Raw genomic sequence first — 26,133 nt, forward strand, 5'->3', positions numbered from 1 at the left:
TCTGCATAATCAAGTTGGAAACTTTCTATTACATCAGGTGAGTTTGCTTTGGGAGCGACATAAATCATCTACATCAATATGTTGGTTTTAATTATCATAAATCAGCTGCCTTACATTATCAGTAATCTCTTTACTGGGATCTAATAGTTAGGAGTTACAATGATGTTTGTCATTCACAAGCTAAAGACAAAGTGAAAAGTGTTTAACGGTCTTGGCAATTTCACTAGATAGAATGTCTTTCTATGTTACTAGTAAGGGCAGGTAGACTGTGAAGGGTCACTATTGTCTGACACGACTCACCTGTCCCCCATGCCTCCTAACCCAGGTTAACACTATGAGCAGGACTTTGCTTGAAGCTGTGGGGGAGCATTTATATATATATTACTTATATTCTGTGGCTCAGAAGATTGCTTAGTGGTACCGATTGTCTTTTTATGTTGTTGCTCCAAATCAATAAAGCCTGACAATCAAAAATGTCAACTAAGAGGTTGCAAATTATTTTGTACATTAGACTTCTTGACCCCTTCCAATCCAACTTTGGATTCAGGGTTTCCTAAAAAGCTTTCTCTTTTTTCTCTTTATACAACGATGCCATCTGCTGGCTAAAGCCAGTGTGTGTGCGCCAGAGAGGCTCCGACAGCGGAGTGGCTGGCAATAGACAGTAAGAATACCCTGTCGGACGTCTTCTGACATTGGAGTTGTACAAGCTTCAATCAGAAAGTAGGAAGATGTCAGACAATGGATTGGAAAGGGTTAAACTGTCTCATTCTGTATTGAGGGTGCATTCAGACGGCCGTATATCAGCCGGGTATTCATGCCGGCCGATATACGGCGTCTCTTTCTGCAGGGGGAGGAGATTGGAAGAGCCGGAGCAGTGCTCTGAGCTCCCGCCCCTCTGCACTATTTGCAATGAGAGGAGTGGGGCAGGGGCGGGGGCAAATTCCAGGAATTAGCTCCACCCCATCCCACCTCTCCTCATTGAAAATAGTGCAGGGGGGTGGAGAGGAGGCAGAAAGGGGGCGGGAGCTCAGAGCACTGCTCCCGGCTCTTATAGCCTCCTCCCCCTGCAGAGAGAGACGCCGTATATCGGCCGGCGTGAATACCCCGCCGATATACGGTCGTCTGAATGCATCCTAAGAGAGAGACTGGATTTAGGCATCGGCGAGAATTTAGCATCTGGATTACAGCTGCAAAACTAGGACACCCTGTGGTTTGATGAAACAGATCTTAAGGCTCTTTTACACGGAACGATGATTGTTCGACTGAGCGAAAATGAGCGATTATCACCAGTGTAAACGCAGCCAACAATCGAACGATGAATGATAATTCGTTCCTTTTATGCAGCATACAAATCATGGTTGCCTTGTTCACTAAACGTTCGGTTTAAACAGCGGTCGTTCAGTCGTTCTCATTAACTTACGTAGTGAATGATTTCTTTTTTGAATGAGCCAACGATGTATCTGCTGCCCGAGCCAATTAGTAAAATCTAACATTGTTCACTCGTTTAAACGAGATATAGGCTGGTCTAAACGGACCCTTCGTACACCGCGGAGTTCTATAGTATCTACATTTGGTTCAGTAGAACCATGGGGATCCCAGTGTTACTGATACAATAGGGACTGTGGCTGTATTATAGCTATTTGTATATGACAGGGAATTGCTATTTTATACACACGTGTATTCTCCCATGGCACGATGAATTGACTGACGACCACGCTAATAATTTTCCTTATTCACAGGGCAGATTCCTAAAATATAACTTTTATTAATCTAATTTAAAACTACGACTTCAAAAGTAAACAAAAAGCATACACAAAGACAAACTAAAAAAGCACCACCACCACCCTTTGTTGAAAAACACGTATAAGGTCTATCGCAGGGGCAACCGCGCGGGAGATCTGCAAATCAAGCCACCCAAAGGGATACATGAGCGCCCGCATAGCAGTTTTGAAAGCATGTGGATGTGATTTTTTTCCTGGCGTGCGGATCGCAAAAATTAGCGTTTTCTCATCCATTCACACGGCCAGGTGCGACTAATTAGCGAAAAAATATGCCGCAGGCCAGAAAATCCCTCGGTCGGCATAAATCCTTGGAATGACTTCTAAGGCCTAAATAAAGGCACCTGTAAGCTTTTTGCAGTGTTGGACGCTGCTAAACTCCCTTCCCTTCCTTTTTTTTTTAGCTCTCATAGGAGTCTATAGGAGCCGTCAGTGTATATAGGCCAAAAGATATGGCAAGACCTATCTTTTCCAGCAGCATATAAATTTGGTCGCCGATTTTAGTCGCTAATGTCTTATTATTTCTAGCGTGACATTTTTACGCTGCTAAAAATCGGTCAACTGAAAGAACACATTGGAAATCAATGTGTCAGATGGTTGTCATTTTCAGCTAACATATTAACTCAGCTAAAAAATGTGGCCTTCCGCATCACGGCTAAAAGACACATGAACGATTGGAAGCCGCGACCAAGTTTTGGCTAAATCTCACATTTTCTCACCCATTCACACAGCCGAATTTACATGTCGCAGCCTGGAATTCCTCTGGGTGGCATTAAATCCTTCAACTGGCTCAATAGAGCCAGCTGACATAGTTTAGCAGCGCTAGCCGCTGCCAACGTCCCTCCCCCTCCCTTTGCCCCAGCTCCCATAGGCTTCTATTGGAGCTTCTGGCTGATCGTGGCCAAAAGATAGAGCAAGACCTATCTTTTTTGGCCACGTGAAAAATCAGCTTCCAAATTTGGCCATGGTTGTGCTATTGTTTAAGCCGGATGATTTTGCGCAGCCAAACATCGCCCATCTGAATGAATGCATTGGAATCCAATGCTTCAGATGGTTGCAATTTTCGGCCAACGTTTTTACCTGCGTAAAAACGCTCGTGTGAATAAGGCCTCTTAGGAGAGAGAGGCTTTTACAGAAAGTTTGTTTTTAGACAAACTTTCCCTGTCAATGCTCTGAGAGTCTGTCACTCTGATGACATCATCAGGACCTGAATCAGTCAAGTCCCAATGATGGCACTCAAACCACAGTGTGTCAGTAACAGGCGGTTTTAGGTGTTTCACCTGTTTGGGGGCATACAATCACCTGCGGAGTGAGGAACATAAGTTTATGTTACTGTTGCACAGAGCCTTGTACACGGTGATGTAAATTTACAGTGGGCGGTCATGAACCAGTTAAAGTTTGTTAGGGTTTTGTAGGTGATAAAGTTGATAGAAAATGTTCCAATTTTCTTTTTCAAAATTTACATGAATTTAAGAGTTAATTGCTTTCTAATTCTGATGGGCATAGACATAAAGATTCTCATCTGACTTAAGTTTTTTTCTTACTTGATCTCAGAATGAGAAAAGTCCTACCAACTATCATAGAAGCGTCAAATGTGGATTTACAGACTCCAGATGCTAAGAATGAACAAATATCGGAAATGAATGAAATCTGGCTTCCTTGTTCTGTATGCCAGGAACAAGTTAATTTGTGTTCACTTACGAACCACAAACAATGCCACAAAGCTAATAAAGTCCTGGATGGTAAAGCAGAGGACAATCTTCACATCCTCACATCACGAAAGACGAAAATGGGATCTCAGATTGAAATCTCTGCAGAATACAAATATAGAGAACACCAGAAGATTAATCATTCCTATGAAACACTGAAAGGAAAGCTGCTTTCTATGGCACCATGTACCCGCCAAATGTGTATGCCCTTTGAAGATGGTTGCCATGTTTACGACATGGACGGAAATAGTGGTTTAGTAAAATCTATAGTAATCTGTTCTGCTAAAAATAGTTCCTGGCAAAGTTCCATGGAAGACTCATTTACAGTTCTTAATAACTATGGGCAGAGGGAGAATACATGCTTTGCTGGTATATTTGATGGCTATCACGGAAATGTGGCAGCACTTACTGCAGCTGCAGAGTTTCCTGTTTTCCTGCTAGATCAGATTTCAGTCATGGATCCATCTTACAAGTTAAATGAAGAAGAAAAGTTATTAATCAAATCTTTAGATAGTGTTTTTAAAGACAACTACCGGGAATCCGAGCGTCTTTTCTCCTTAGAAAAAAAGAAAGGAGCCAAAGAAACAGATGTGGAAGATATACACCTCGCCTATGCTAAAGCCTTTTGGCGCATGGACAGAATGTTGCAGCTAGGAAGGAAGGAGAACTCAAAGTCAAGGTGGAGTGGGTGCTCTGTTGTGACCTGCCTCATAGAAGGGTTTATAGATAAGCAGATGTCAACGGATAAAGATCAAACGAAACTGGGTATGCTCCATGTAGCAAACATTGGTAAGTGAGCTGGTACATACATTAACATAGTAAGGCTTCTTTCACATGAGCGCATATCGGCCGGCCATTTTCACGGACGCCCGATATGTGCTGTGATCTGATGCATTGGATTCCAATGCATCAGATCACATAGGTATATTTCTGAGACATAAAAACGCCCAGCCCAGCCAATATAGGGCCGGGTGTTTTTACGCTGGGCCCAAAAGATAGTCCTGGAACTATCTTTTGAACTGGGAATACGTAAGCTCCTATGGGAGCCCATGGCAGCAGCCGTAGGTGGGAGGGAGTTTAGCAGAGTGGCTGCTAAACACCCTCCCTCTGTTCCCCCCCCCCCTCCCCCCTGGTGCAGGCTCACCTCTCGTTCCACCCCGCTCGTTCTGTGCAATGGGAGGGGGCGGGACAGGGTGGAGCTAAGCACAGGTCTGCCCTGCCTCCTCCTATTGATGGATATGGACAAGGGGCGGGGCGTGAGTGGAGCTAAGTCCCCACCTCTTGTCCATAGCCATCAATGGGAGGTGGTGGGGTAGACTGGCGCTTAGCTCCACCCCATCCCACCCCCTTCCATTGCACAGAACGAGCGGGAAGGAACGAGAGGTGAGCCTGTGATGGGGAGGGAGGGGAAATGGGCAATGGCCTGGTGATTTTGGCGCATTTGTGCCGGCCTCACCAGGCCATATGAACGGGTGCACAAAAGTTTGATTTGCGCGCCCGTTTACCAGATTTTTCACTCCCAAAGTAGCGTATATCGGCCGGCTGATATGTGCCCATGTGAAAGAAGCTCCACATTGTATGTTAGGCTGAAAAAAGGCATGTCCATCTAGTTCAGCCTATTCCCACCCTCCCCCAGTGTTGATCCAGAGGAAGGCAAAAAGACTTAATGTGGTAGAAGCCAATTTTCTCCTTTTAAGGGAAAAAAATTCCCTCCCAACTTCAATCTGGAAATCGGAATAATCCCTGGATCAGCAACGCTTCTAAAGTAATTAGTGACCTTAACATAAAATATTGTATCGCTCAAGAAAGGCATCCAGACCCCTCTTGAACTCTTTTAGTGAGTTCGTTATCACCACGTCCTGAGGCAGAGAGCTCCATAGTCTCACTGCTCTTACAGTAAAGAACCCCATTCTATGTGTAGAAGCCTTCATTTCTCTAGAGTTAGAGGGTGTCTTGTTACAGTAACAGTCCTGGGTATAAATAGATGATGGGAGAGATCTTTGAATTGTCCCCCGATATATTTATACATTGTTATTAGGTCGCCCCTCAGCCTAACCATCTTTTTCTAAACTAAATAACCCCAATCTTGATACTCTATGGGTATTGTAGTCCACTCATCCCATTTATTACTTTAGTTGTCTGCCTTTGAACTTGCTCAAGCTCTTATATGTCCTTCTTAAGTACTGGTGCCCAAACTGTACACAATATTCCATGTGTGGTCTGACCAGTGATTTGTAAAGAGGAAGAACAATGTTTTCATCATGTGCCCCTAAACCTCTTTTAATGCATCCCATGATCCTATTTGCCTTGGCAGCAGCTGCCTGACACTGGTTGCTCCAGTTTAGCTTACAGTTAACTAAAATCCCCAAATCATTTTCCATGTCAGTTTGGCCTACTGGTTTCCCATTTAGTGTAGCCAACCCCTGTGGTACTCCACTAGTAACAGTAACCCAATCAGAGTATGTACCATTCATAACCATCCTCTGCTTTCTATGACTGAGCCAGTTACTTACCCACTTCCACACATTCTTGCCCAGACCAAGCATTCTCATTTTATATACCAACCTTTTATGCAGCACAGTATCAAATGCTTTGGAAAAGTCCAGATACACAAGATCCAATGACTCTCCCCGGTCCAGAACTTACCTCCTCGTAGAAGCTGATCAGGTTGGTTTGACAGGAGCGATCTCTCACAAACATATGCTGATATGGACTCATACAGCTATTTTCCTTGAGGTACTCCAGGACGGCATCTCTCAAAAACCCCTCAAACAATTTACACAAAATAAAAGTGAGACTTACCGGCCTGTAGTTTCCAGGTTAATTTTTTGACCACTTTTTGAAAATTGGCACCACATTGGCTATGTGCCAATCTAGTGAAACAGACCCTGTCTGTCTCTATAGAGTCCTTAAATATAAGAAACAGCGGTCTTTCTATCACATTACTTAATTCCCTTAGAACCCAGGGGTGTATGTCATTGGGACTCGGCAATTTGTCTATTTTGATCTTTTTAAGGCAGCTCTGCAGTGGTTACTGGGTTAGACTGGTGACATTTAGTAAATAGTTTATTAATGTAAAAGAAGTAATGTATTCCAATAAACTTTAAACTGCATGCTATGAAGGACTGTGAACCTAAAGGTATAATGCCTCATGCACACAGCTGGACGAAGACCCCATTTTGTATAAAGCTGTAACAAGTGTATGGGGCCTCTACTGAGCCTCCATATGCCTATGCTTTTATAAAACGTGCCAATAAACAAAATCATTGCATGCTCTATTTGGTATGTATAGAGATATACGCTTCTAGAAGAAAATAAATTAGGCACCCAACAGAGCCTGTGCAGCAGCATGAGGAAGTTGTGCGATTTAAGCTATGAGCCAAGCTGATTGAGTCATGGAAAACCAAATTTGTTATTTGGTTTTCATTTCCCATTATGCAGAAATGTAGCATGCAGTTTTCATACCCAAGGAAGTTCTAATTTTATACATTCAGTTATAGAAAAACTTAAAAACGTATTCAACAATTGCCACAGTGTATCAGCGTGTGCTCCTGGTTATTGTGGTGCTATGCACTGACAGATCGCAACTCTGTAGGTGTTGGTTGATTCTACTGGCTGTGAGGTGGATTATCCAGCCAGCCAATCACCATTGTTCTCTGCACATATATTCCAGCCCCTCCTCTTAGAGGGCACCGGTTATTCTCCTCACTTCATTCTGGTTTATGCATGCAGGCTGGTCAGATTTCTGTTTGTGTGTTGTTTTTACCCACACCATCAGATGGATGTCTGATGCCTTAGTCTTGTCTGAACTCCGTCAGATGTAATATCTGATGCCTGAACCATGTATGGATTATGTCTTGTCTAAACTCCACGTCTGATGCCTGAGCCATGTCTTAACTAGTCTAAATAGTGTCCTACCTGTGAAGTTCGGTGAGGAGGTGGACTGCTGTCAGCTATATACCTGTGGTCATTTATTCTGCATGGGGCTTATTCACTTCTATCAAATACTGTATTATATACCTTGCTCTTTCCATCAGCATAAACCGTCTTCCCTATCCTCCATCTAAAGACAGACTAGGCCCTTCTAGGTTACTGACGGGGTGTTGTTGATCCAGGGATTTCTTCTAACTGCCAGATTGGAGTCTGGAAGGAATTCTTTCCTAAAGTGAGAAAAATTGGATTGTATCTCATGGGTTTATTGTCTTCCTCTGGATCAACATTTAAAGATAATAGGCTGAACTGGATGGACATATGCCTTTTTTCAGCCTTACATACTATGTTACTATGTATTGCATTGGGTCATTATCCTGTGGGATGGATGATATTGCCTCCAATAAAGCATTGTTCATGGCATGGTATGGCATTGCAATATTGAATGACAACCTTCCTGGTTTAAAAGTCCTTTTACCTTCCTCAAATTTTCCACTTCACCAGCACTGTGTCACTTCCGGACCATTACATTTCCTTCACGATGCTTAACATATGGCGCCAAGTAGTCTTTAAGCATGTTTTCATTTGTTCTGCACCTCAAATTAAGATTTGTCTGTTCATAACAGTGTTCTCTATTTACATGTTGTCCAATGTCTGTGTTTGTTTGTCCATAATTAATCATTTCCTTTTAGTGGCCAGTCTCAACATATGGCTTTTTCTTGGAAACATCTGTTCACAAACTAGAGACGAATGTGTTTATCCTTCTGTACAGTTGTGTTCCGAGACCTCCTTCTTCTCTTTCTATCCTGGTTGGAGCCAGGTTGTGGCGTCCTGTGCAGGGAATAGTACACAACTTTGGGAATATCTCAACCCCTTAAGGACCAAGCGCTGTAAATTTACGGCGCTTGGTCCTGGACTTTAATGCCGACCGATCGTAGAAGAATGGTGCGGGATTAAAGCTTCTGCTCCTGCAATCAGTTTTTAACCACTTCTGTCTTCTCCTTTCCCGGTACACAGTGCTCCACGAGAAACCCATTCCCATACTATATGTTAGTGTAAATATACTAATTTAAAAAAAAACAACTATAAATGTTAAAAATAATTTTTTTTAGCTTTTTACCCCCAATAAAACTAAAAAAAAAAGGGAAAAAAGTCTATGAAAAGGATATTAAAAAATAGCCCTATATGTCATGGTAAAAGTAAAGCAGCAAAAGTAATTTTGGTAGCTGAAGGAAAGACCCAATACTAATAGTCCCCTCCTTGTGAACATTCAAGTTATGAACTTCGCTAGATAGGAACAAAATTGTCCTGCAGTATGATGTAATGCTATACAGCTGTATATCGCTGTACAGCGATTGGACAGGCATTCTATCAAGCCATGCCATAGGCCCCTGGCTGTCATGGCAACCACACAGGGGCAGTGCGGGAGCCCCGAACATTGGTGAGCAATGTTTAAAAGTGATAAAAATGATGTATGTACCCCAAAATTGTACTAATAAAAACTACAGCTCACCCTGCAAAAAAAAAAAAAAAGCCCTCACACAACTCAAAATCCAACCAAAATCCACGGCCGCCATATAGCGAAAAAGCCCTTAAATGTATTATCTTCAGCTGCCATCATCTCTTCAAAATGCATCAATGTATTTATGGCTTCAATCCACATTGTTCTAGAGGGTGTGACAGTTGACTTTCATAGCTTTTGGCAAATGTTCCCTTATGTTCTTGCAATCTGCATAAAACAGCTAGCTTATGTGATAGAACAAAAGACTTCCAGGGGACTCCAATCGAATTCTGTCTTCCAGCTTTAGATAAAGCTCGGTCAGATGTTCCCTGCCTCCCCGATTGACAACAACCTGTAGAACAGAGAGATTGTGTGCTGGGTGGCTCTGTTGAAAAACACAGCTCCTCAAATGAAGTGAGGTGGAAGTTATGTCCACTTCTTACATGAACTGCCGAACTCCGGTGGAACACGGAGACAGCGGACATAATCAATGGACTGACGACCAAAACACGCACCATACATACCTACGCGCATAACAGGTGGAATAGATAAAGAATGTACGAGGTATTCGTGTGTGGATTGGCCAAATCACTTAATCCCGCAAGCCCACTTCAAGGGTCCTCATTGTCTCGCTGATCCTACTCTAATGAGACAACTAATCCCAGGAAACCTACCTGCAAGCAGGGTGATCGTCCAGAAACATTTTTTTATAAGAGAAATCAGAAGTTTTCACCTATAATATAGTCATATACAACATTAGCAATGTCTACAATCTAGGTTCTATTTCTTATTAGTTTAATGTTACTTTAAAGGAAATATCAGAACACTCTCCAAAGGATCCAATGCATATAAAGACTTTTATTAATAGACATTAGTTATGTATCCATAAAAGTCTTTATATGCATTGGATCCATTGGAGAGTGTGGTAGCATTTCTAATCATCTAGGCATGTTCTGTAAATTTAAATCAAGTGGCCACACAAGTTCCCATGGTCTGGGGCTTTGCTTGCTGTATGCTTGTTTAGGCCGTTACAGCCTCAGAGTTTCGTAATAGTTTACCATTCAAGATTGCAGAAACATACACCACAGTCTTGTATTTTAAATGCAAGTTCATATATGTTTTTTTTATCAATCATATGTTTACATGGATTCCATACCGTAAGTGTCTGTAGCAACATTTTGGACTATCTTGTCCTTCATCAGTCTTCTAGAAGAGCAAATGATAATAAGATAACAAGACCCTTATCCAAAGGGCCAGTGGATGGGGGTCCAGATCCCCAATGAAGTTCACTGCAGTGTCAATGTTAAGGAACCCACTGTAATCCTGTCTGTGACAATAATGAGATAACTACTGAAAAAAAATCACCAAAAAGTCTTTAAAATACGTTTAGCATAAAAACTTGATTATGGCCCCCTGCACACGGGCGGAAATTTCGCGGTGGGATTTCCTGCAGAATTTCCGCCTGTGCTTGCCTGCATAGGATTGCATTACAAAATGCAATCCTATGCAGACGGCCGCGATTTGTCCACGTGAACATACATGCGGAAAACGAATTGCGGCATGTTCTATGTCTCTGCGGGTCTCGCAGAGGCCCGCACAGAAATGTCAGTGGTGATGGGCCGGCTACGCTCTGCGCATGCGCTGGCTGGCCGTCAGTCGGCACATAGCAGAAAACAGAAGACGGGTGAGTCGCAGGCCTCTGCAGTGTCATGGGTCCGCATCCCGCTGCGAGAATCCGACCCGGCCGTCTGCAGGCGGCTTTATACAATAGGTCGCTTTCTATTGACACATTCCCTTTAATTGAAAACAAATGACATTCTTTTCAACAAGATGTTGTATGTTATTTTAAACGTACGAATAATAAGGAATTAAAAGGGGTTGTCCTTTTTAGAAAACCCATTTCCCTATTCCCTACTAGAGAACTGTTTGTTAATGTAGGGGGCTTTTGTATTCAGGATCTCATCTCCTGGGCAGAATGGATAGTGGTTACAATGAGCATCTCTTGCTCTGGAAGACCAGACTGTCCTGCATAAAACAAGCCATCCTATTGATGTGAATGGGCAATGTGTCATGCTTAGTTTCCCCTCTGGTGGTGCAGTAGGGAAATTGGACATTTATTGTCAGGTTTCCCTCCAGATTACAGCTGATTGCTGGGAGCACCAGCAGGACAACACTTTGTGACCACATTACAGCTGATTGCTGGGATCCCCAGTAAGGAGATACTTTTTGACCAGATTATAGCTGATTGCTGGAAGCTTCAGCAGGGAGACACTTTTTGTCCAGATGACAGCTAATTGCTGGGAGTCCCAGCAGGGAGACACTTTGTGTCCAGATGACAGCTGATTGCTGTGAGCCACAGTAGGGAGCTACTTTGTGACCAGATTACAGCTGATTGTTGTGAGCCCCAGTAAGGAGATACCTTGTGACCAGATTACATCTGATTGCTGGGAGCCCCAATAGGGAGACACTTAGTGATCAGCTTGTTGCTAATGCAAAAGCAGGCTCCTAAGATACCTTGTACCAAAAGGGAATTCATTATAAACAGTCTTATAGACCATTTATAGTGCGTTTATTGTGAAAACACCGTTCTAACAAGTAGATATTGTTTAAAGCCCTTCAATACACATTGAATGACTCTGAAGGTCAAAGATTAAGAACATTTCCTGTACTAGTAAGATAAAGACTGGAGGAATTCATTTGCTATTTTTTGTAGATCTGTCAAATTTCCACTTTTCTTCCACTATCTACATCATTTTATTCCGAACTAGTAAATATGCTGTCTTTACATTTTCTATAGTATCAGCCATTTAATATACAATCGTGTGGATGGAAAGTCTCCATCTAGAAAATACTTTTACATAACTTTGTGAAATGAACGGACATTGGCCAAAACCCGCAGAACCATCCAAACAGCAGGAGACATTCAAGATCCCATCATTTGGAATCTCTCCTAAATGCAATCTCATAAATTTGGCATGCGTTTCCAAGCACAGAGTCGTAAAAGCAAGCCAAAGATTTTTCTTTCTTGTCCATTAGCAAGCCTAACAAATAGGTATAATTTTGTAATTAATAGACTATACGCCTCTAGGGAAGTCTGTGGAAGAAACATTTTATAAATTGGGTCAGACAGCCCAGGACTGCAACACCAAAGTCTATGCAGGTAATTTTACTGGTTTGCACGTATTATGTAAGAAGACTGAAAGGAAATGGAATGCAGTCTAATGTCGACTGAATCGGAGCGCAGAAATAATATGCTGACATATGTAATATTATTCCATTAACACAGTTTTCATTGTGAAGCATTCTTTTACTTGAAAAAAAAAAGCTTGTTTCCTGAGTCTAGAATTTTCGCTGCTTGATTTTCAGTGAAAGACTTTGATCTTGACGACTTGTGATGTGTTTCATGTGCGGAAGAAATTGGAAAAGTTCCTTTAATCACCTTTATATAAGAACATTTTGATAACATTGCTGGATTATTGGGCAGATACCTATACAAACACATACAGGGTGTCCGAAGAAATATCTATCCAGGGGCAAAAGAGATCTCTCCAGCATTCTGTGGGGGTATATAGGTGGAGCATGCTTGTTCTAGTGCTAAAATAACTGAAGGGAATCCATTGAAGAAGAATTAGCATAAGAATGCATTTAGTCATTGGGGGCAATTAAAGAATACCACCAGTGAAATAATGCAATCAGTGGAATAACAACTCTTTTGCCCCTGGATAAGTATCTCTGTGGACACACGGCCCTGTTCCATGGCCAACACGTTCCGTAGACTTGACCCCTTCTTCATATGAGGTCACCTTATGGCGGCCGTCTACGATACCCAAGCAGCACCTCTTGATGTTGGAGAATTGATGAGATAAATAGAAGTGGCTTGTGAAACGGTGACCTCATAAATGTTACGTGCCGTCCATTCAACGTCACGTTCAACCATGTACATCTTTGCATAGTCGCTGATAGCTATACAAAGATGTCTTTATTCTTTAGGTCAGATTCACATGACCATATTTACATAGGGAATAAATAGAACCCATTGATTTCGATGGGTTCGTTCACAAGCAAGTTTTTTGCATGCACAATTCCGTATTGCGGATGGTTGTAGCGAGCCGTCGTCGGACATGCGCAGTACAGATTTTTTTTCCCCAAAAACTCTGTTCTACCCGTACTGTCGCTAGGCAATGACGCATTACCTATGGCCTATCCGCGGGTCGTACGGCTCCCACTGACTGCAATGGAAACTATCCGTGTTAAATCCGCATGAAAATAGAACATGCTGTGATTTAATTTCCGCGAATGTAAACCGCAATCACTGTCCGTTTATGCATTCCTACGGGTGGCTTGATTTGCAGGTCCCACGCACGGATTCCACGAATCAAATCCGCCCGTGGACATGAGGCCTGACATAGGGAGATCCAATGCTACAAAACATCCGTGTGCAGCCCCCACCCTGAAGAACATATACCTGTGCTCTCTAACTTAAAGAGTATGTATTATCTATATTTTTTTAGCAAAAAAATAGTGAAACATATTCCATTTTTCTATTTTTATTTTCCAATTGTAGATTTTTTTTTCATTCTATTGTCTGTACATGACACTGGGGGCGGCCATCTTACTTTTGCCGCAGAGATATGCTCTATAGCAGCCTCATAGGCCAGTCATACAATGGACAGGAGAGGACTGATCGACCTCTATGGAAGAGTGTTTTAGACATGTAGAGGTCATTGTGCAGGGAGGGGAAGGAGGTGAGTTGTGATTATCACCTATGGATGGATCCAGTATTATTAACATAGAAGTGTCACCTTTCATTGCCTGTGATGATATGACTGCTGAAAAGTAATCTCCATAGAGCAGGAAGTGTCCAATTACTATTAGGCTTAGCGGTCAATATGAAAACTACAGGATGTTAGGATCTTCTTGAAATATAGATCACGACATTGAAAGAAAAAAAAAAACACATCAAACAAACGATCTTAAAACAACTTTAACATAAAAACTTGATTTATATAATAGGACATTTTCTGATGACACATTCCCTTTAACTGAATTGTGATGGAATTGTTGCAAATTTTGCGGCAATTTAAGATAAATTCACACACAGTAGGAATTTTCTATTATGGATCTTACCACAATTTTGCCAAAATGTACAGCGTGCAGATTTTTCTGCTATAAACTAACGAGATTTTGAAGCGCCATTCATACGTATTATACTGTACAGACTTCTGGTGTGAAATTCACACTGCAAGTTTGCAACGATTCCGACACAGTATTTGGCCTTACAATACATGGGAATGCAGTTTTCATAACCTATAAAGACGTAGCGGGAAAAAAACTATGCAGAATTCTTAGCGCACTGCAGATCATGCGATTGGGAATATTGAAGATTTTCATCAAAGACTTCACCCATTGTAATACTTTTTTGGTTAAAATCCAACACGTCAAAACCCTCCCTAATAGGTACCTGAACAACAAGGCCATAACTAAACATATACTAATAAGGGAGATGGAACAATACCTCTAGCACTGAAGAGGTATTGTTTTATCTCCCTTATTTACATATTACCCAGAGGAGCATGAATGGCCTTATAAGTCTCCTCACTCACTCACCTTCTAGGTGCTCTCCCTAAGGAGAAGAGATAGCTTTCGTAAACATACGCTAAACAATGTACAAGGATGCTTGAAAAGTCAGTTAACTTTTTTTTTTTTCTTTTAGGAAATATTAAGGCAGTCTTATGTAAAAATGGGAGGAGCCATTGCCTTACTAGAGATCACAGTACAGCTAATGGTCGGGAAAGGAAACGTGTCTTGGAATCTGGAGGATACATTAGTTCTAATGAAAGTTATGGATTGGTTGAAGGATTCAGCAGATTTACAAGAGCACTTGGCTTCCATGGTGATCCCCAACTTAAGAATTCAGTCATCCCAGCACCCTATACCATATCTATTCCAATATCTAACGCATGCCAATTTCTCATCCTTGCCTCCAATGGTCTGTGGGAGATCTTCAGCACCAGTGAAGTTGTAGCAATGGCCCAGGATCTATTATCAACTTTTTTAATGTGCCCCCATAATGCAAATCCAAGAAACATAAAAACTGAAGAAGACCTTCAATCAAAGGACATAGGGGATGGTCAAGAAGATGATCCAGAAACAAGTACACATCTCTGTGCTACTTGTGTTAAACCAGATATTCTAGGAAACAATCCAGGCAAAGAGCCAAAAACAGATAAAAGTAAACTGTATAGTAGAGCAGCAGTTTGTGTTTGCAAGCAAATAATGAAGTCAGCGATGTTGGCAGGATCTCAACAAAACATTACAGTGTGTCTCATACTTCTACCAGGATGTGAAATGAGTCCAATCAGTTGACTGTGTTGCTAAAGCACAGCTATATTTTCAGATGACACTTGCTCTATGTAACAATCCAGAAGGGCGCCTATTGCAGATGCCTTGAAAAGAGGAAGAATATTTTTTCTTCTCTTGATATAATGGAGTGTGTCAGATCGGAGACCTCTTTGTTCTTGCAGTTGGAACTTCCACTGATGTAAACATCATATATGTCTGCACGATATATCTAAAGTTTTTTAAACCAGAAGGTCAATTTGAAGAGGTATTTCTGTTTCAGCAGATAAAGCCAAGAGTAGTTGCACATATGTGTTGGAACCTCCCGGGGAAGGTTCTGCGGAAGATCTGGCACCGGAAGAAATATGCTTGTAGGACTTTTTCTTCCGGCTAAAAGCCGGCCAGCTGAGTGGAAAGCGAATGGACCCCATTGTAGTCAATGGGGTCAGTTCAGCGCTGTTTCAGTTCCATCCTAAGATGGAGCCATTTGGCCACGGGGATCCCCTTCCTGCTCCTCGAACAAAGTAGGAAAACAGAACCCCGACGCAGGTGTTATTCTTTGTGTAATATACTCTCCTCAACATTGAAATTGCAACATCACAGAGGACAAGCTGTAAGGTTATGCAAGTCGAGGAAGTGAACTGTCGCTAGGATATGGAAATGTTCAAATTTTCAAGCACCTTGGTAAAATCTGTAGTATGTGGAAGGGGCTTCAATCGGATAGAAACCAGATCAAAAGCAAGTTTTTTCAGCCACGTAAAACTTCAAAATTAGATGTCTTGTGGTATAATTGTGCGACGCCACCTGTTCATTGATGTGCCAGCTGTCGCCACTTGTTGCAAACCGAGAGGGACAGAATCCTTGAACTGAGAGACCTTGGTTTATCACTTTGGCAAAATAATAAGCACAAGGGCTGTAGCATCAGCATTCCTTAACGTTGCGTGTCCCAGTGCTTGGAAAAGCAACAAACTCATAGAAGAATGGCATGTAGTGATCCATTGTGTAATGAGTGAAATTGGACGTCACATACCAAGCCTACGGCACCGAACAATGCCTACAAATCAGATGTCCAGCAAGTGACCTATGATAGTTTGTGTAGGCAAAGTGTCTTACCACAGGTGTTCGATTGACCTCACGCCACCGCTCTCAAAGGCTACCATGCTGCAGAGCTGGATGGCAATGGAAGCTGGAATGGAGGTCTACCCTCTTCAGCAAGGAGTTCGCTTTTGTCTAGGCTGCAATGACAGTTGGAGATTGGTTTGGAGACCATGTCGGAAACTCCATGAAAAGGCCTTCATGAGAGAACGTCACACCAAGTCTACTTTCCAGGATAATGATGTATAGTTATATAATCTACCATAGCCAGACCCTTCTTGTCTTCATTCCAAGTATACCAACAGCTCAGCGTTATATTGATTTCATCATGGAACAGCCATTTTTCTGAAGTGTCCCAGGAACCATTTTTCAACATCATCATTGGTCGTGCAACTGTGAGCAGCCCGTGTGGCTGAAATCTGCTTCCATGGCTTACAGCCTCTCTGGACTTGTCCATCATCAAGCAAATCTGGGACGTTGATGGTTGTCAATTGCAAAGTGAGCTGCTAGCAGTACATCTTGATGATTTGTGCACCTAAGTGCATTCAGCATGGCAGAACATTCCTCAGACAACCATTAATAACCACATTAACAGCACGCTAAGGCGAAAACCATTAACATGTCTATTAATCCGGGGCTTTCCATAATTCTACAACTCTTTCTTCTTGATGTTACAATTTCAATGCTGGAGTGTAAAAACAAAGTTCTATACATTTTTAAAATACTTTTAATACTTTTTTCCCCAATTTCTAGCAGGTTTCAAAATCTTTGCTTCCAGTTATTCAATGGGAATCTTCATTATTTAGTTCCAGTGGATAACAAATCAGTCCTGGTCATGTGATGGAAATATGTGATCAGCTTACCGTAAGGTCTCAAAGGATCATATCCGTAAAAACACTGTGGGAGTTACTCAGTGTTTTACTAGTCTGTAGGAGCTGGCAGAGACAGTGTATGGTAGTAAGTGCACTGTGCATGACCGCGTATCTCACGCTTGCGGTCGTGTAGTGTGACTGTCTTTAGGTTTTTTGTTTTTTTTTATTCTTTGCTCTGTTGCATATGAAATCGCTGTCCACACACAATGTATTGCGTGTGGACAGCATTGCATACGCTGCCCATACAAAAGCATAGGGCTCGCGCTACGTGGTGAGCTGAGAGAGCATGCTGCGATCTTTTCCGCACGCTAATGTAAACGGATCTATGAAAAAGTCGATTTAATTTCATTGACTTCATTCACCGCATGTCACGCAGCCCTAATACGTGTCAAAATCATGGTTGTGTGAATGAGCCCCAAGACAGTTCTGATAAAGGTGCATGGCTTGTTACAGTACAGTTATGTCAATGACATGATGAGGGCTGTTATACTCAATGAAGGTACCTATTGAATGACAGTAATCAGAGATCTTGAGAGCAGAGAGGAAAGCATATAGAAAGTAGATGAGAAAACAGTATAATTATGTTTTATCTGCAGAGACTGGAATACCCCTTTAATACTTAGCCAAACTGGGACTCAAAATAAAGGAGGCGATACCTCCATGATAAGGTTCTATCCAATCGCTATAAACACTCATTCTCAGAAAAAATAAATAAATCCAGCATCTAGTAGGAGTTGTCGTAATTGTATGAAACTTTCTATGTGCGATTGTAATATTGATATAAGGGATTACAATATCAGAGCAAAAGGATCTATTGTGGAAAACTGAACCCTTGCAGAGAGGCTCTAGTACCCTGTTGTATCCAAGCTAGAAGCGGTACAAGATGTGATACAGGCAGGCATGGAGGCTCTAGTACCCTGTTGTATCCAAGCTAGAGGCGGTACAAGATGTGATACAGGTGGGCATGGAGGCTCTAGTACCCTGTTGTATCCAAGCTAGAGGCGGTACAAGATGTGATACAGGTGGGCATGGAGGCTCTAGTACCCTGTTGTATCCAAGCTAGAGGCGGTACAAGATGTGATACAGGCGGGCATGGAGGCTCTAGTACCCTGTTGTATCCAAGCTAGAAGCGGTACAAGATGTGATACAGGCGGGCATGGAGGCTCTAGTACCCTGTTGTATCCAAGCTAGAGGCGGTACAAGATGTGATGCAGGTGGGCATGGAGGCATTCAGGTTCCAGATGGTATCCTGCGGCATTTCAGTCCACATTTGCTGTGACTGAGCCTCTAGATTGTGCAAACTCATAGGCTGTTGAAGTTGGCATTGTGGATGCTCCCATACATGTTCTATTCGTGATAAATCTGATGGCTAGGCAGGCCACAAAATGTTGGAGGCATTCTTGTGACCCCCTTGTATATGTGACCAAGCATTATCCTGCTGGAAAATGCCTCCTGGAAAGCCCTACCATGAGAGGAACACAAGTAGCTGCAGGCTGTCCTGAACTGAGCTGTCACTGTCCCTCTGACTACTACTAGGCCCGACCAACTGTCATATACGATGGCCCTCCCAAACCATCACACTAGCAGTGGGGGCGGTGTACTGCTCTACAGCAAAGGCAGGATTGAGGTGCTCACCCCAAGGTCTCCAGACATGAACATGGCCATCATTAGTGCCCAAACTAAACCTTGATTCAATCGCTGAAGACAACCCGGTTCCACACCATAGCAGTTCAGTTTCGTCGTTCACAACACTACTGCAGACGGAGGCATCAGTGGGTAGGTGTCCAAGGCAGTACATGTAATGGATGCTGTGAGACCAGAGGTCTTTCAGCCAAGCGCCCGGAAATGGTTCCAACAGGGATAGGTGGCAAAAGCCGATTCTGGTACAACCTCTTTAAATACCAAATGTCATATTTATTGTTTAAGTCTTGCAGTGGTTTTCTTCTGGTCGATATTATCCATGCTTTATCCAGGGAAATTTTTTTTGTTTTCTGATCTAGCTTTACTTGAACTCCAGTAGCTGTAGCACCGCTGTATAGCATGTACCAATGATTACGTAGTGGTTAGTACCTTGCCATCATGAGTTTACTTCTGCTTTCTCACTTTTCGATATAGAGCTCATGTGGATCATTTGTAATGCAAACTAATTACATAAAGATGAAATGTATTTATATAAAGGGATTGTCTTCTTGGTTAAACTTGTTAATTCTGTTTATGAAAACCTTCTAAGATGTTTAATTTCAGCGGTAATTTAATCTAAACGCAGACAATGAAATCCAGATTAGAGGAAAAAAACATTAGCTTTTTATTTCATCATTTTAGTAACTGTACAATTTTAACCAAATCTTACAAGTAACAGAACATATTAAACATAAATGAAGACTACAATCCAGTACCCTATTTACAATACAATTTTACCATCCAATTTTAAGATAACTAAATGGAGTACACACAATTGTTAGAACATTGTATTTGTATTGGGCATAGACAAAACAAAAAAAAAAAAAACCCCGTAAAAGCAGAATTAACGGATCCTAGAGTGTTCTGTGTTCCGTGAAGGGAAAAAGAAAATTACATCTCAAAATGAAATCACCTTTGAATAACAGCTGACAATTTTTAACATGATTTTAAGGAGTTGCTCTCGAAATAAAACCATAAACTATTCCCCAAAGAGCTAGTAAAACCGGCATTGTGTTTCCCATTCTCCTATGTAAGAAGCAGAACAATTAGTGGCTGATAAGTTATACAGTACGAAGCGGAATGTACATTTTAGCAGAGGAGGCGGCTTTCGATGAATACTGTGAAGAGGCTGAACCCATTCCTTATTATGCTTTTACTCAGATTTCAAAAAAAAAAAAAAAAAAATCAATTATTTAGAACAAACCATTTAAAATGTTCCCCCTACGGGTTAATGATCATCATTATGAATTAGTCAGAACCGGAATTCATCACTGATAAAAGTTAGGACTTCGTTTTCCTAAATATTTGGCGACAGGTTCTCTTGAATAATCCGAGTGTTTCTGCTACAAGACGACATTTTTACCTGCTTTTAAAAATTAATGCATGCATGTTAAAAACCAGATTCAGCACTTAAAAAGAACTCGGGGAGAGACAACACTGCAAGTCTCTTCTGCCATTGAAGTTTCACTGGGCCACGTTATTGAATCTATTTGCCAGGGCGACTTCCAACGCATTGCGCTGAAGGATCGACACCGAGGCTTGAAAAAAGGGTTAAACACTCAATTGTTATTTGAACAATTAGGAAGCAAGAGAATATCAATAGTTTTAAAAGTACATGAAGGCTTAGTTACTACAGCATTGACTTTTGCTAGGCTGTGCGCTTTCGGTAAGATCTACTCCCCGTCCTCTGACAGTGCTGCCTCCACCAGTCTGTGGTTCCGTCTTGGGAAGCTTTTTGGCTTTACAGGAGAAGAGGGGAGAAGAGGGGAGAAGAGGGGAGAAGAGGGGAGAAGAGGGGAGAAGAGGGGAGAAGAGGGGAGAAGAGGGGAGAAGAGGGGAGAAGAGGGGAGAAGAGGGGAGAAGAGGGGAGAAGAGGGGAGAAGAGGGGAGAAGAGGGGAGAAGAGGGGAGAAGAGGGGAGAAGAGGGGAGAAGAGGGGAGAAGAGGGGAGAAGAGGGGAGAAGAGGGGAGAAGAGGGGAGAAGAGGGGAGAAGAGGGGAGAAGAGGGGAGAAGAGGGGAGAAGAGGGGAGAAGAGGGGAGAAGAGGGGAGAAGAGGGGAGAAGAGGGGAGAAGAGGGGAGAAGAGGGGAGAAGAGGGGAGAAAAAAAAATGGCAAGAATGTCAATTCATGTATTTTTAATGAACACAATGTGCAAGATTACCAGATATAAAGATATGCATGTATAGACAAACTAGACAAGTATACAGACAATACGCATATCATACTACTATATGTGGGATTTTTTTTTTTTATCTGCCATCAGTGGAGACCGCGGAAAAAACATATACGAGAAGGAGACCCAGATATACAGTAAAGTGGGACAATAATCAGCCGTAACATTAGACACGCTAGCCTTCGCTCCCCCCATGCACATCAATGAACCATTGGCTCTCAATGACCATGTTGGTGTTTCACAGTTGTCCTTCTTGGCCAACTCTTGGTAGGTACTACACACTGGAAATACCCCATAAGACCTGCTGTTTCAGAGATCCAACTTTCTCAATTTGCCCCCTACCAAAGTCACTCAGATTCTTACCCTGGCCTATTTTTCTTGCTTCCAAACACATCAACTTAAGGATTTGACTGTTCACTTGCAAGCCCAATATACCCCACCCCTGGCAGGTGCCGCACCACATCTACCAACAGGATGTATATAGTATTGCAGGTGCAATAACCATAACCAGACAAAAGACCGGGTTGGCACTAGTTTTTGGAAGAAAGCAGCCATGTTTTTCTAACCTCGGACAATGGCTATTAGGTACTGACAACTTGTCTTAGGACTATATTATTGGTTACTGCTATACCATTTATTTTTTGCTGTCCACCTAGGATGTGCTCACTTATATTCTTGTTAGAGTTTTTTGCTCTGCAACTATTTGAAAAATTGATGACCATGTAAACAATATACAAAACACACATTTATGGAGACAGACATCAGTTTAAGAAAAAAAAAAAAAAAAAAGGAAATCTTAAAAGGGGCCGCCGTCAACTGTTTTAGGTCTTTTATGAATGTGATAAAAGGTGCTAGAGAGGGGTAAATTTTAAACTCTATGTGCCACCAATAGTACAACTTACCCTAGAAAAAAGTTTTAATCTCTAAGGCCTCATGTCCACGGGGAAAATATGATTTAGGATCCGCAGCGGATTACCTGCACGCGGATCCGCACCCCATAGGGATGCATTGACCACCCGCGGGTAGATAAATACCCGCGGATGGTCAATAAAAGGGATTTTAAAAAAAAATGGAGCATGGAAAAATCTGGACCATGCTCCGTTTTCATGCGGGTCTCCCGCAGGGACGGCTCCCGCGGGCTTCTATTGAAGCCTATGGAAGCCGTCCGGATCCGCGGGAGACAAAAATCATATTTTACTCACACGCTCCGGTTCTTCTCTTCGGCGCGGCGCCATCTTCTCTCAGTCGCGGCCGGATCATTTTGCTTCGGCCCGGCGCATGCGCGGGGCACGTCACCGACGTCATCATGCACATCCGCCGAGCCGAAGAAAGAAGATCCGGCCGCGACGAGAGAAGATGACGCCGCAGCGAAGAGAAGAAACGGAGCGGATGGGAGGTGAGTTTATTCTTATTTATTGTTATTTTCAGCGCTCATGTCCGCGGGGCAGGAGGGACCCACTGCAGATTCTCCATGGAGAATCTGCAGCGGATCTGATTTTCCCCGTGGACATGAGGCCTAAGGCCTCATGTCCACTAGCTAAATGGAATCGCGGATTTCCCCCATAGGGAATCATTGGCCATCCGTGGTCCATTAAATTGATTTTTGCACCCGCGGATGGCATTTTAAAAGAATTGCGTTTTTCACACGCGGGAGAAAAAACGCGGCATGCTCCATTTTGCCGCGGATTCTGCGCGGATCGGCAACATTGCTATCACATTGATAGCAATGTGTGCGGATATCTGCATGCAAAAAAAAATTACATTTAAAGCAAATCCGCAGCAGATTCTGCTCAGATTGTATTTTTCAAGTGGACACGAGGCCTTAGGGATGGTGCGGGCTTACTTCTGAGCCCGCGCCATCCACGCAAAGTAACTTAATGTCCTGTTGCGTTAACTACTACCCTGCCAGGACGTAAACTTATGTCCTGTGGTGTAAAGGGGTTGTCCACTTTCTACTGCGTTTTTTTCTATAGTTTTTATTTCTTTAGTTACAGAAAGGGAAATCATACAATTTTGTAATATACATGTATTTAAAGTTCTTCTCTCCCATCCCTTTCTTATATCAGTGCAGTGGCCTCTACCTGCACAGTAAAATGGTATAGTCCATGGACTGGGCAGTCCATAGTAATGCCCGTTAGTCTTGTGACCCACCAAACACGTCATGTGACCCCATAGTGTTCAACCAACAATGATCCGGTATCCAATAGGTGAATATCAGATTAAACCAGAGCAGAGCTCACACACTATTACTACCTGCAACATCATCATGTCTGTCAGTGTCTGCAAAGAAGCAGCTCTTATTGGGCATATTCATCATTGCATTCTGAGCATGCCAGAACGCGGAAAAACATAGGAACCAGGACTGGGAAGGGGTGGAATACAGCCAGGCAGGAGTGGGAGGGAAGGAGCCGACAGCAGTCACTGCCCGGTAAGACAGTCCTGGTTTCTAGGTTTTCCACGCTCCGAGCATGCTTGGAGTGCAATGATGAACATGCCTCTATTCTTCTCGCTGCCTCCTCTGGGTGGTGGTTTCTTTCTTCAGTTGACTTAATTAAACAAGAAAATGAGAGCCCGTTGTGTTTTTTTGAGCGGTTGACAGACAGAACTGTGTCCAGGTGATGTTGTCACGTCAGAGGGAAAAGAAAAACACCCCAAAGAGAAGATGTAGGGGAAAGATATAAGAGCTGCTTCTCCAATGATAGACATGACGACGCTGCAGGTTGTGCTACTGTGTGAGCGCCGCTCCTCAATAATCTACTATACACCTATTAGATACTTGACCAGTGTTGGCTGAATACCAGGGGTTACATGACAAGTTTGGTTAATCACATGACTAACGGCCATTACTATGGACTGCCCAACCCCTCGTGTCGGAATAGGGGCCACTGCGCTCGTATAAGAAAGGGATGGCAGCAGAATTTGAAATACATGTAGATTAGAAAATTGTATAATTGCTAAGGCCGGGCTCACACGAGCGCAAGATTACCGCGTATTACGTGTGCATTGTACGTGCGTGTGATACGCGATAATTTGCAGGCAAACACATTGCCTTATGCAGTTCCGTCCATATTTGATAGTAAAAAGTGAGTAATACGCAAGTGCAAAAAAAAAAAAACCAAAAAAAAACCTAGCAGCCTATATTTTACTGCTTATTACACGTGGGAGAACCCATGGTTCTCCATGGGCATGTAATCAATGCCGCCCAAATGCAATTACATTGTGTATGGGCGCCCTGTATATGTACCGTTGCAATGTAATAGCACAGAATATATAAACACCACAAAAGAAAAGAAAAAATTAAGGAAAAAAAAAAAAAAAAGACTGCGCATGACAGTGTGTATGAGATATGCTGTCATGCGCAGTACAATATTGTTGCCAGACGTGGCGATGGGCAGAGTTCCGCAGCTGTAAAACATGTGACATGTGCAGCATTTTATGCATACAGCCACGGGAGCTCAGCTTTATTCTGTAACTAAAGAAATAAAAACTGTAAAAAGTGGAGAACGCCTTTAAGAGTGTGTGAGCGGCCATAGCGACAACATTACATGTCAATCAGAACAGTCGGTGGAGAGGGAACAGGACAGATTGGAGAAAGTAAGTATATTTGAAAAAAAAAAACAAAAACACAATTTTTCCTCCTGGGAACGGGGCGATGGAGGGCGGAGCACCTTTAGCATAGGAAGGAAAGTTCGGAATACATCGGCCAGATTTGGGATTTAAATGTGGAAAGATTTACATCATTATTTTGAAAAGTATTGTGGATTAATGAAGCGAATCGAGAATCTACTATGCAAGGAATATTCCAATACTCTGTGTACAGGACTGTCATTCTTCGCTCGCTTACCTATTGCCATGAATATTTCATTCACATTCGCTGATGTTTTGGCAGAAGTCTCCATAAACAACAAGCTGTTGTCATCTGCATAAGCCTGAGCCTCCTGAAAGACATCCACACAGACAGAATTCATACATGGAACAAGGAGAATCGCTTTGTAAAATGCTACAGGTTCCCTTTAAGAGGTCCTGTACAAGTACAAAATAAGACAAAAAAAAAATTGCCAGGTGAACACTAAAATGACAAAAGCAGCAGCACTCGCCTCTGTTCTTTCCCCAAGGAAACAACGCAGCTTCTCCGGTGAAGACCCCGCTGTCAGCACAAGCCGGAAGAGGCTGTAGTGTCTTATCCCGAACTCCTGGCATCGCGGCGCCCAGGATGTGAGTGCTGGGACCAGGAGAACGGGACATTTTGCTGCAGTAGTCACCTGACTTCCACCATGTGCCGACAGCGGGATCTTCATTGGAGCCGCTCTGCCGTTTCCCAGGTAAGGAAGAGGGAAGTACTCTTTCTTTTGCCATTTTAACACATGCTTTGCCATTTTATTTTTTTTTAAATTCGGACATCCCCTTTAAATACAAAATTGGTTTATTATTTGGTGTTTATTCAACCCTTTGCTGACACCCAGCCTGTATATACACAGCACTACTGCCAATTCCTTGTACACGTATGGTGCTTTGCTAGTGTGGACTCAGCTGACATTCTTCTGCCCCATAACTCTGGCCCTCCTGGCCATTTGAGGGGGGGGGGTAACAAAATGCACAAACCTTTGGAGAATGCAGGGGTGACCAGCTGAATTCTAGTATGTATTACATGAAGTGTGGCATTACAGATACACACAATTCATGTGAACGGCTGTCTTGTAACAATAGGATGATAGATGTTCTTACTGAGGGTTTCTCTGTTCAGGTCCATGAAGGGGAGGTCCAAAGCAGGTGGGGTGGAAACTGCTATATGGCGTTCATAGGGCATATAAGTTGGGGATGCGGTATTGGCACAATCACTTAAACCTCTTCGATGTCGCAGACATCCACTGCACCATCCAAGTGGTTAGATAGAGGGACGGAGCTCTATTGCGAGCTGCTGACAAGTTGGCAATGAAGTCACACGGTGAGGCTTTATTCACACAAGCGTATATAGGGCTGCCGTGAAAACTATATACGCTACCATCTGATGCATTGGATTCCAATGCAGCAAATCAGCTGGGCGATTTTCCGCGGC

General features: G+C 42.6%; 2 protein-coding genes across 2 annotated transcripts in view; one reads left to right on the forward strand and one right to left on the reverse strand.

The window, feature by feature from the left end:
• On the forward strand, positions 1 to 19,363 carry PP2D1 (protein phosphatase 2C like domain containing 1). The gene is made up of 3 exons (XM_066584785.1): positions 1 to 37; positions 3,333 to 4,276; positions 14,632 to 19,363. Exons 2-3 carry the CDS (start codon positions 3,334 to 3,336, stop codon positions 15,282 to 15,284), a joined length of 1,596 nt encoding a protein of 531 aa, XP_066440882.1. The 5' UTR covers positions 1 to 37; position 3,333; the 3' UTR covers positions 15,285 to 19,363.
• A 142-nt stretch (positions 19,364 to 19,505) lies between these two features.
• The window catches only part of RAB5A (RAB5A, member RAS oncogene family), a 33,614-nt gene continuing 26,986 nt past the window's right edge, over positions 19,506 to 26,133 (reverse strand). Inside the window, exons 5-6 of the mRNA XM_066584528.1 lie at positions 24,922 to 25,015; positions 19,506 to 20,643 (exon numbers count right to left, since the gene is read on the reverse strand). Of these exons, the coding sequence (XP_066440625.1) occupies positions 20,528 to 20,643; positions 24,922 to 25,015 (210 nt within the window). The 3' untranslated portion in view covers positions 19,506 to 20,527. The remainder of the gene's footprint in view (positions 20,644 to 24,921; positions 25,016 to 26,133) is intronic.

The sequence above is a fragment of the Eleutherodactylus coqui genome, chromosome 12 (genome assembly GCF_035609145.1).
Source record: "Eleutherodactylus coqui strain aEleCoq1 chromosome 12, aEleCoq1.hap1, whole genome shotgun sequence".
NCBI classification, from domain to species: domain Eukaryota; kingdom Metazoa; phylum Chordata; class Amphibia; order Anura; family Eleutherodactylidae; genus Eleutherodactylus; species Eleutherodactylus coqui.